The 12,938-nt window shown below is 32.6% G+C and overlaps 1 protein-coding gene across 1 annotated transcript; it reads right to left on the bottom strand.

Moving 5' to 3' along the window:
- Nucleotides 1–9,940: 9,940 nt before the first annotated feature.
- Nucleotides 9,941–12,526, bottom strand: LOC128992993 (glucose dehydrogenase [FAD, quinone]-like). Its single transcript, XM_054416743.1, has 3 exons — nucleotides 12,474–12,526; nucleotides 11,104–11,876; nucleotides 9,941–10,326 (listed from the first exon to the last, which is right to left on the bottom strand). The coding sequence occupies exons 1-3, from the start codon at nucleotides 12,524–12,526 to the stop codon at nucleotides 9,941–9,943; spliced, it is 1,212 nt and encodes a 403-aa protein (XP_054272718.1).
- Between the last annotated feature and the right edge of the window lie 412 nt (nucleotides 12,527–12,938).

Raw genomic sequence — 12,938 nt, 5'->3', positions numbered from 1 at the left:
ACTAGTCAATAAATTATGCACTACCAAAATACTTTCAAAAATTAAGGATAAGAAAAAAGAATTAATATTAGTTTAAAGTTTTATTGTTTATATCTGTACACAAGAAATAATTTATAAATCATACCTCAATGATAACAGAGTGTGGTAGAAAAAGGTACTATTAGCTCTATTATTATTTTAAAGGCTTATATAATACATACTTAAGATTTAGTTTTCTCTGGCAATAAAGGTAAATTATTCCTACCACAAAGTCGTTAATTTTCTTAATGGCTTACACGACATGGCCACCTAGAGGTAAAATGAAGTATTTAGTTCATATACAGTAATCATTTTGGCTATGATAAATAAAGTTTAAGCTATATTAGGACACACACCTAATACAATCGATCTTTAAGTTGTAAAGACAATTTTTATATTCGATGCAGTTCATAAAATTTGTTAAAATAAAATTATATCTATTTTTCTTAATTATTTTATCTCTAATACCTGACTTATTGCTGACACCTGAATTGAAATATTGCGTAAGAAGTTTGTTATTTTAATATGAATCAATTAAATCAAAACGTAAAATAATACAAGAAGAAATAAAGGTAATTCAATGGAACCTACTATTTGATAAAATACAGAACAAAAACAACGATTCAGCTAAAATAGTTTGTAATTTAATTTAATAAAACTAGTTTTTAATTATTATTCTTTCATACCTAAGACATGAGTAAAATTTTCAGCTTTTCTATTGTAAATGTTGTAAACTCTTTAAATTAATATTTCTGCTATAAAACTATGTGACTGTCATGTAAAATAGTTGTTATATTAAAATCATACATATGTTTTATATGGTAACCTAATCAGAGTTATTCAAGTTTTTTTGACTATACAGATCCTTAAAAAAAGGATCTTATAAGCAGACGACTGATCTAGAATAACGACTCATATAAGACTCAATCATTCAAACATTTCTCACGAAAACGAATCAACATTTTTATTTTGTTATATTTATTTTATATTATGCTATATGAACCAATAAAATGTTTTATTCTTTGAAAGGGAACGGTTCAAAAAACGTTGGAGGATAACATGATCAGGGTTTGAACCATGGCCTTTCAAAACTTAAAAAAATATCTGCCTGGGAAAATACACAAATTAAAAAAGAAATAACATAGATTCAAGAGAGATTCAAGATTCAAGAGAGATTCAAGATTCAAGAGAGATTCAAGAGATTTATTATACCATTAAGTAAATAAATACAATAGGTAACGTCAAACTATTCTAAAATAAAACAAACCAATGCATATAAATAATCAAACGTTCATCATTACAAACCATGCTGAAATAAAAAATGGTTAATCTTCACAGCTAACAAAACTGCAAACCATGCAGTTATGGCAAACAAAAGAAAATGAAAACTGTGACACATACCTGAGTGTAAAAATAAAATTACAAACTAAAAACAATGGCCAGCCTTCAGAGCATCAAAAAATTCTATAGTTTCATAAAAAGGATTCGTTTCAAGCCAATCTGTTACAAATTTTGTGAATTTTGACTTCCGCAATGACCGTACACTTTCCGGGAGAGCATTGTAAAACTTTTTGCCTGTAACAGGAAAACAGTTATTAGTTTTACTCAATCTATTGCTACTTAAATGTACATTGTTTCTATTTCTTGTAAAATATGAGTGGACATCCTTGTTACAAACCAGATCTTCTTCCATGTCCTTAATAGCTAACAAAGATTGATAAATATATACATTTACAACAGTCATAATACGAAGTTCTGCGAACAAATGCCTACAATGCTCCAGATAATGAACCTGACATATTATTCTGATAGCCTTTTTTTGATGGAGCAGTGCTTTCTGAGCATGCGGGGAGTGACCCCACAGGAGCGTGCCATATACAATATGGGACTGGAAAAAAGAAAAAAAAGCCAGTCTCAGAAAGTTAAAAGGTAGTTCAGAGGTCAACTTCCTCAAAAGATGTCTTACTCTACTTAATTTTACACAGAGTGCATCTATGTGGTCATCCCACGCCAGCTCCGAGTCCAGGGTGAAACCCAGCAGTCTTACAGACTCATCACTGGAAACATTTTTATTAAGGCTAAACATGATTTCTTGAGTTTTGGCTGCATTCAAGGCCAATTTATTTCCATCAAACCATTGAGACGTTTTATTTAACAATGAGCTAGCAGAATTTCTAATCCCATATCCCCCCATAATCCCATATATATATAATGAGCATATCCCATAGCTTTATAATTAATTGCTATGGATAAATTACTATAATTATATTGTAACATTTGGTGCTTATATTTGTATCTCAGCTTTGAGGGAACGTGGTATCACAGTATCAAAATACAACAAAAGCATAGTGATAGCAAATGCTCTTGATAAATGTACTTACATCAAGCAGTCGTGTTTTGCAGTGCTTCGCTTGGTTATCCTTTCGGCTATGGCAGGTAGTTCGCTTGGATATGCAAAAACATTATACAGTGTGCCCCACGTAAGATGTCTCAACTTGATTACGGAAAAACGGCTTAATGTACAAGGATGAAATAAAAACTTTTCCGCTAAATCCAATGAATAACTCAAAAATATTTTTTCCCAATACAGGTTGCACCAAAAAATGAGGGTCACTAGTACTAACTCGGAATTTTCGAACTAAAACATATGTCATTTTATATACCATTTTAAAGATATTAAATAGACAAATATTTTAACGAAAAAAGAAATTAATTAAATTTGTTCTATTCAAAATAGCGGCAGTTTTTTTTTACTAAAAATATGTTTTTAATAGCATGTGTTTCTTATAACAATGCACTTAGCCTTTCTCCGGTTGAATTTTCTTACTCTTTATGAAGTTAGCTTTAATGTGATCTGCTATAAGTAACGGGTTTTTTTTAATAAAAAAATGAAATATTTTAAAAATATGCAAATGCCCATTGTTCAAGATTTTTAAATAACAACGTAGTCAAGTTGCACATTATTTCATAGGGTTTTCTTTTTAAATTTGTAACAACTTTGTAATTTACACTTACTTTGTATCTCTTTTAGTTTTTGTGTAAATAGCTAGAAACCTAATTACCCTATATCCAATGCATGTTATTTGGTTTTATCACTAAAGGCCCCGTTTCATTTAGTGTTAAACCCAAATAACATGCATTTAATATTCGAAAATCATTACTGCTAAAGGGGTGCTTTAGCAACTTGGTAAATCAATTAAATCCATAAATGCCTACTCTTTTAAGTTATTATTATTGTTTTATCTCTTAACGCCTTAAGAGGAGCAAGACAAAATTCTTAAATAGCAGCATAGGTCATCTTTGGTATCAAATTAAAGATCTCATTTAGTAAAACACATTGCCGCAAACCCGAACTCAAACGAACAACCAAATCAAAAATGGCAGCCGTTCAAATATTTCTTTTATCTGCCATTTTGAATCTATGAATGGCTGCCATTTTTTACCCAGCTGTTATTTTGAGGAATTGTATTCTACTAGTTAAGATTTGTAGTTTGTTATGCATTTTGACCTATGCTTACGTTTAAGATTTTCTCACTACTTCTAGCGGGTGCCTCACAGCTTATAATCATTGCAAATTAAAGGAATATTTGAACAGTTGTTAATTTTGACTACATTGTCCATTTGCGTTCGGGTTTGAGGAATTGTATTTTACTAATGAGGACCTTTAATTTGATATCTAACTCGACCAATGCTGCTGTTTAAGAATTTCGTGTGACTCCTCGTGGGCCGTCCCCCATAGGAGATAAAAAGTAATAATAATAATAAAAAGTAATAAAAAGGGTAGACATTTATGGCTTTAATTGATTCATAAACCCTCTTTCATCCCTTTATAATAGTATAAAATATATTACACCGTTACGGGACTTTTCAATCAAACTATATTTTCAACCAATAAAAAGAACAAAAGTATATATGTATCTCAGTGAGTTACTTTATAGGAAAAGGTTGAAACTGTTTTCTTTACAGCCAAGATTTCAAAATATTTTGGAATATATTTAGACAAAATTAAATTTAGAAAAATAAGTTTACGTAATGCTGAAACACTGACATACTGTTCAATTATATTTTATTTAATCAAACCCTTATAAAAGGAATTCAAATAGGTGTACGTAGAACCGTGCTAAAAATTCTTTATAGCAGAAAATACCTCTAAAGACCTAATTGAGTTTCACAGTCAACACAAACCGTCCGGTAAAACAATGGTGCTTCAGACCCACAGGCCCGAGCTTGCAAGTTTAAATAGCCTTGAAAATCATTCAGTAGTCATAGATAAAGAGTTTCATTTATAGTTTGTTCATTTTGTATTAGAAAATTGTAAAATATAATGTATAAAGGGGTTGTTGGCCTTCGTACTTTAATTTGTTTACATCAAATTTAATAAGATTTGATAATATCAGGACTTAGTTACATGAGTTATCTAAATTACAAACCTTAAGAGTCTTCTATGCAGAAATAACATTCTTTGTTAACATAAACTCTTACAGTTTATTGTTTCCATGTCAATTAAATCTATGAATGGTGAATATAACAAACTGCTATAACAAAAAATCTAAATGTTGAAAATATCGGATAAATTTTCTTAAAAAGAATTTTTGTAAACGCGTTAAAAGCATTGTTTAATTTGTTTACTTTTAGGTTCTTCAGTTCCTTTTTAAGCATAATGATCTGGTAACCAATCGATCATGTCACATTAACACTGTTGCCAAGGTCGTAAAAAGGTAGAGATAAGAAAAATAAGGTTTCTTAACTGTCTTATTGTTACCGCAAGTTTAAGGTTACACTTGCAATACTCAAGTGCTCACATATGAAATTGTCACTAAAGTTCAACGAACCGGAAAAAAATACTCAGGAAAAAAATGTTTACAGATTAATGTAGATCATGTGGAGTTTATTTTGATATCTCATATTCTTACTTTATAGCTATTCCTAGTAATCATGTTGAATAGCAAGAGAAAATGTTTATTTACATGTTAAATATTCGGAAACATCCAAAGTTTCATGGAGATACTAGAACCTTTAATACAAATACAATTTGTCCACATGGTTCTAGGGTTATGATTGGGAAAATGTGTTAATCAAGTTTCAAGCCTTGGATAAAAAATAAAATAATGCTTTTTACATAATATTATATCACTTTTAAAAATCCCTAAAATTAGTTAACTTATTACAGAAAAGTTCACACACGATAACAATATTAAAAGACGAAACAAAGTAATGTTGGGATGAGATTGTTACATTTTCACACAATGTTGTAAAATAATGCTGCAAATGACTATAAATACCTTTGTGTGTTTAAACACCAGACCTTTATCACTGTAATTGAATCATAACTTTCAACTAAAAAACTAATATGGCGGTTCTAGCAATAAAAGAAAATTATTACAGACGTACACCCACGAATATATCAAGGTCTTGTTACGTGAATACGCAATCCTATTTGAAGCTAATTGTTTGTTGTAATTGTTAGTGCTTTCTAATGTTGTTATTTTTATTACCTGACGAAATTACTATCATAGTTGATAATATAATCAATATATTTATCATTTTATTGTTTTTATGAAGAAAACAGGACACCACAGATATACGACCCGCATTTATTATGCAGCATTAACATATTATTACAATATTACATTACATTATATAATATATTATTTTATGATCATATCATATTATTTATCATATTTTGCCTTGGTCACGAGAGGTTAGGATTGTATTTTGTACGTGTTTGAAAAAATAGGTTCAATTATTGCATTAATTCCCTGCAACTTTTAAGTCATTATTTTAAACTAGCTGTTACCCACGGCCTCCACCCCGTTTTACTACATAAGTATTAATAAAACTATTGATTGATTAAGTTAAGCTGAAATGAACAAAATAGAATAAAGTAATGGTAACACAAACAAATAATAACAGCTGAGGTATTTTTAACATTTAGAAAATGTAAAGTTACCTTTGGAAAGTAATTACGACCTTATAGGGCAATTTATGAAATAACGGATAGTTTTTCGCAATGTTTCTCGTCATGACGAACATTTTAAGTATATTGTTTATGGGGATGTGACTTGTAGTTTTCTCAAAAGTTCATGGGTACTTTTGGCTTCATATTGATCTGGGATCTCACTTTGTGACCTTAAATTTTCCATTTACATAGTCACCAAATATATATATTTGAGTGTACAAATCTATAACTGGTGTATTTTTCTATGCACAAAATCATAAAAATATATGCCGCAACCACATACAATTACAAATAAGAATAAATAGTTTGTGTAACTAGTTGGCGAAGGAGAACTTGCTGTACAGGAGAGAAATGATTTCGCACTTAGTCGCAGGCGAGTATGGAAAGTCTCTCAAGTGCAGCAAAGGAAATATGCACTCGTGTTACACATTATATATTTCCTACAGCTATTTAGCATAGATATAACTAGAATTTTAAACACTAAACAACACGTTTTAGGTTAGGTTAAATCCAAGCGTTAAACGAAACGGGAAACACTGCAGCTGATAGTAGTGGAACTATCTTTAAGTGTTGCCAACCAATTTCCAAGTGTAGACTACACGGATTATAATAAAAGCACACGGTTTAGCGTTGTTTGGTTGAAATTAATACTGGTGTGCGACAAAGTAAAAACTGTGCGACAAAGTAAAAAGTATGTGGCAAAGTAAGTAAATGCAGCAATTAGCAGCTTCCTGTACTAAAATCAGTGTAAGGAAGCCCACTTTGTCGGGTGACTGTAAGAAAACATACTTACTAGCCCTAAGTATAGCTGAATATCAACCAACGTTGAACCACGGGGGTACAAGTACCATTAACCTAATCTGCACCCCTCCCCTTGCCTTGAGGAAATGTTTGCGTAGGGCAAGGCTCAAAGCTGTCAGCTAATATTGGCTAAGACGTCACCCCAGCTAACATGCCGTTATATTGTTGTTCTAAAGAGTTTACCAAACAGGTATATTTTAAACAACAATACATAGCACACACTTTGAACATTTAAAATAGCACATTGGTTTACCGAATCAAATTTAAGTTAAACATTTTGATTAACGATGTGTTTTTTTAAGATTTTTGGGCATTTAATTTTTAACTTATCCGTATATAACAGGAAGGCTATGTTGGATATTCACGTAGGCTGAAAACCATCTGTTGGGGGTGAAACATGGACGATGCGTGACATGTAACATGTGTGAACCAACGATTAAACTGTGTTTACCACATTTACATTTTGTCTAGCTCATAATACTAAAGAAGTGTGCAAGATTTAAAGCTCTATAATGATTTATGATTGAGAATATACATAATCATATGTATTACAACCTGTGACTTTCTTTACACGTTTTAGTAAAATGCATTGTGTGTACTGCCTTACATGTGATCAATTGTTAAACAAAGTGCAAAAAATAACCTTGTTTTACAGTAACTTCTTCACACAATTACATAAAAATTGCGTCCGTCTGTTGGTACAAAGATGATAAAATTAATTGTTATAACAGCTTAAATGCCTGTAGTTAGTTTTAATAAACGCTAGCCTTCATGTAAATGATTATATTGCAAATTATCTTTTAGCAAATATTTGCAATTTTCTGTGTATAAAACAACTTAAACATATAAACTGTAGATTGGATCGCAACAATAAAATATACCTCATTAAGCTTTCGTAAACGTATTGTACTACATACTCAGTAATTTTAAATATTATGTTCAGTATGATTGACTTTGACTCATAAACCTGGCATTTCAAATTAGCATACACTAAAGTACATCTCAAAACTTTAAGACAGAACTGGCTTTTCAGAGAACATCCTCTCTTCAATTTTTCAATGATATGGGGAGCGAGAGTTTCCAAGATAAAGAAAGGGTCAAACCCCGGCAGAAAAGAATGGCTTCTGTGCTATAATGTCAAGCTTTAAGTGTTCGTTGTTGTAGTGACCTCCTAGGGCAAGCAACAAGTAATGTGTAATCATGTTCTGGGCTGGAGCATACAGTACTAGGATATGAATGTAGGATTGGTAGGGAAAAGTCGATTAGCTGCTAGGAAAATCTAAAAAAGAACTTAAATATTATTCAACACACTTTTATGTGCATAATAAGCAATAGCTCTTATTATTTAGAAGGGGAACTCTTGCAATTGGTATAGTGTAGTTATCAAGAAACGGTGAGTCATACAAAAGGTGCCTACACTTTTGCAAACGGGGAATCGACTATCAAGGTTGGCAATGTGATAAGATGGTTTGCCAAACAAGATAGTAAGGACTCCATTTATGTTAAAATAGAACACAACACGATTTATTTGTATAATATGTGAACCGTTCGAGAGCTGTTTTCACTTATTCGGAGAGTAAGTAATACTATATAATATAATATAATAATTTATATAATATCTAATTATAATAATTTATCCATCTTATCTTACTTATCTATATAATAATTTATCTATGGTAATACGTATTACATGCAACAATCGTATTCAAACGAAAAAATACAGTCTATAGAGTGAATTTAACACGAAATTTATAAAACCTACACTTTTGTATACACAATGCTGAACTGTATAATTGTTCAAATTTAAAATAAAAACTTCACCAAATTTATAATGCATTTTTTATTTTATGAGGAATTTCACCAGCTATGCTGTCATTATCACAAACATAACTAAACTCAAGGTTATGTTTATGTTTAAAGTAAGAAATTTTTAAAATGTGGGTGGTTTAATATGAAAAAAATTTTTTTTAGTATGCATTTAGGTAAAATACAAATATAAAATGATATATTTATAAAATAAATTCTAAAGTAGGTTTAACTTATAATTTCATAAATTTAGAATTTATTAATGTTACATTTTGATTGGATCATTTATTTACTAAATGGTCAATTTTATTTGTAAGTAATGATTACAGTTAATTGAGCCCGGTCAATATTATTAGTAATTTAGTATCAATTATTGATATTATGTGGTCTGTTTCTAAACAATATTTTGCTATTGCTGTCCGACTTTATTAATCTCACAACTGTCACACTGAATTTGATAAAATGGCAGATTTTGTTGTGTTTTCTGATTTATTTTTAGGATTTCCAAGAATATTCGTATTTATTTATTTCTTTAAAAGAACACATCAGTTCAGCATTTTTCTAAAACGTGTTCTATATATATTTATATTGTGTGGTATAAATAGTGCTTATCTGTTTTTTTTTTGTTTTTTTTTCGTTTCTACTTTGGTTCTTTTCTCTTTGGTGTTTCTATTTATAGCTTTTGTCAACATATTTCAATGATCCTGGTCTCATACACGTAATACCTAGCGACGTTGTTTATGGATTTTAGTTCCTTTTTATATCTAGTGACTGTGTGGTATTTTAGAGGTGTTATATCATTGAGTTGAAATCCGATCTTTTTTGTTCTGAAGGGTGATCTTGTATATTAAACATGCGTGGGTTGGATATAAAACTCGAGTCTCTCCCTCATTATCATTTTTACTTAAAATATAAATTTTATTGATGGAAAACTGTTACATTTTTGGACAAAGTCAATAAGATTTTCTTTTTAGCTAAAAATTGTAAATACATCGTCGTTATTAACAAGATTTGTAGTAAATTTAACATTACTTCTTAAATTGTTGTTTGAATATGACTCGTAAAAATATTCGGAAAAAAACATAATTTTAGATTTCCGATAGCTGTTCCTTCACCTTGAGTATATAAAGTATTCTTCTACTGGAAGGTGTTCTGTGACATGTATGGGGGTTTATTAATGCTATAATTTCATCAATCATATATTTTGGCAAGTATGATTAAAATAAATATTTCAATAAAACCACAAAATAAAAAAAATAAATTACTGAAAAATATGAAATTAGTTTAAAATGTAAGGTCATGAATACATTAACTACGACAGTGCTACATTACTTTTATTTGCCTTGTAGATTAGTATTACCAGCCTCTATGTGGTATAGGCAGAACTCTGCTGAATCCCTCCGCACCACTGTAAGGAGTGCTGAGCCACGTGTGTTTGATGAGGTCCGAACCTTTCTCTGCTATCATGATGGTTGGGGCGTTAGTGTTGCCTCGTGTAATCTTCGGCATCACAGAGGCGTCGATGACTCTCAGTCTACTCACACCCTGTACCCGGAGTTGAGGGTCTACCACGGCCTCGGGGTGTCCCGGGGGTCCCATGCGGCACGTGCCCACAAAATGATAAGAGGAACTTGACATGTGTCTAAGAAAACATTCCCTGTATGGACGTGAATCATAAGGGAATTTTGAACAACTTCGAACATATACTTCATGAAACCTGGCATTTACTGCTTTGAACGGTTCTGTGAACACCAAACCACGAAGGAAATTAATGGCTTTGCTTACAGTATCAACGTCCCTTGGGTCCGAGTAATAACCTAGATTTATCTTTGGAAACTGTAATGGGTTTTTACTTTGAAGACGGACAGAACCTCTACTTTCTGGCCCGATGAGACATGGTGCTACCAACAGCAGGGGCGAGTGCTCATTAATAGATCTGAAACTCTCAGTGATGTCGTCATTAAGCCCGAGGATCCTTGTATACTGTAATAATCCAGATGAGTTCTTATTTATGTGCGCAAAATAAACTTGAATATCTGGGTAGTCTAAACCTTTTCTTTCACTTTCCATAAACAATATGAATGAACCCATCCCTATTCCGGCATAAGTACTGTTAAATTTTAATAAGAAGTTAAACATGCTTTGGTTTTGATCAACTTCTGGTAAAGTAACGTCTAGTGATATAATTAAGCCAGCTGGAATAGGATGATCTTCCAATCGTTTACCTACAGGTAGATCGTGTATAACATTAATTCCATGCTCCCATAAATGATCACTTGGACCTATCCCTGAAAGCATTAGTAGCTGTGGGCTTCTTATAGCTCCACTAGACAGAATAACTTCCTTCTTGGCTATTACTCTAACTAAGTAGCCATTACTGTCAATCAACTCAACGCCATATGCCACATTCATGTTTTCATCGATTAATATTTTGGTTGCTTGCGCAAACTTAGATACTTTCAAGTTTGGTCTATCTTTTATTGGGGTTAAAAAAGCTTTCACTGTGCTACATCGCCTACCCTCCTCCACAGTACCTGATACTCTACAGAACCCTGACTGATATCTACCGTTATGATCAGGGTTTATGAAGTATCCAAGTTCAGATAAACCTCCTACCAAAAGTGCTGGTATTGGTTCTGTATTGTCAATGTTAAGGTCGTCAACCTTTAAAGGGCCACCAACTGAATGGTAGTCAAAGAAATCAGGGGTGCACTTTACTCCTGGAGCTCTCATATCCTCAGACTTTTTAAAATAGGGCAACACGTCTTTATAACTCCAACCAACATTTCCTTGAGCCTCCCAACCATCATAGTCCTTACGGTTTCCCCTTATATATATCAGTCCGTTGTGTGAACTGGATCCACCCAGCATTTTACCCATTTCACAGCTGCATTGACTACCAGTAAATCCTAAACAGGTTGGTTCTTCAGAGTTAGATCGATAATGCCATTGATATTCCGTATTGTGTAATGCTCCGCGTAAATTGGGCACTTCAGATGTCTTGGGAGGATCTCCTCCAGCTTCAATCAGGAGGACCGTCCACCCGGCGATCTCTGTCAGTCTATTGGCTACCACGGAGCCGGCAGATCCTGCACCTACGATGATGAAGTCGAACTCCTCCCAGTCCCTAGGGTTGTACTGAGGAGGGTAGTTGCAGGGGTTGGCCAGCTCGCAGTCCGCCTCAGCCAGGGATAAGAACACCTCGTCTATAAGCAGAGCCGCGGTGTCTGAGTAGTGGGAGGAACACGTGCCTTCCAGGAACAGCGGGTTGTACGTCGTACACACGTTAGACCTGGAGAGGCAAAACGTATAACATAAAGGTTAAAACAAAGATTGCTTAAGCAACATTAAGTTGTTATTAAGAAAATATATGGAATGTTGATTTAATGTAATACCAGAATTATTTGTAGCCAATAAATTGTCTTTAAACCTTAATGTAAAAATTAAGTAAAATTATAGTATTTCACAAGCCATAACGGGGTATTTATTATATTTCACATACGTAAAGAATCGTTCTTTTATAATCAGATACACCTCTTTGCATATTTTATAGCTTAACTTTTTAATGTTGTGCATTTTATGTTTTTCTAGAATGGTATTTTTAGTTTAATACCTCTGATTTTACCTCAACAAGTTAGGATCCTATTTAATTTAACTTACTATTTATTTTCGTGAAATATAATTTCGTATTATAACATTCATTTAACACTCCTAACTGGTGACTTACACACTAAGGCACAATTGATGTATCACTAATTTTACACCGAGCCGTTTCAGCCGGCTCAGGTAAAAATATAAGTAAAAAAATATGACTCATTTTTACGTGCTGTGGAGAAGAATGGTACTCAGACTTTTTTTGTCCAAGCAGTGGGAGAGTCCATTTACTAACTCTTTGTCGATTTCGCTGTGGGAGCTGCTCTGCTTTCTGTTCTTAACTGGCATGACGTGTTTTATTAATTATCAAAAAGAATAAATGTTTGGACGTTTTTCAAGATGCCATATAGTCTACAAACGAGAGAATAAAAAGTCATTTGACACTAACCCAGGGCTCCCTCGCTAGACCAACATGTGCCTAGGGCATTTAGACAGCGGATAACACACCATGCATCCCGACCCAGGCCTAACCTAACTCGCAGTGGATGGAAGGCTCCTGGAAGGCATTCTATAGGTGTATTGTACTAATCACCTCGACAAACCAGGTACTATCTCCATCTTATGAATAATACATCTTCCTTCGTTTTCTACTAGCATCCTTCACCCAGCATATTTACCTCAAGTGTCACAAATTAATTTCTCCGAACCGTTTTTAATTAAAAAAACCTAGGAGTTAGAAATTTGTGTTTTAACGAGTTCT

Source organism: Macrosteles quadrilineatus, unplaced genomic scaffold, assembly GCF_028750875.1.
Source record: "Macrosteles quadrilineatus isolate MER2022 unplaced genomic scaffold, UCM_ALF_1.0 Scaffold_4__1_contigs__length_99947679, whole genome shotgun sequence".
NCBI lineage: Eukaryota > Metazoa > Arthropoda > Insecta > Hemiptera > Cicadellidae > Macrosteles > Macrosteles quadrilineatus.
This window is presented reverse-complemented; position numbering and strand designations above follow the sequence as displayed.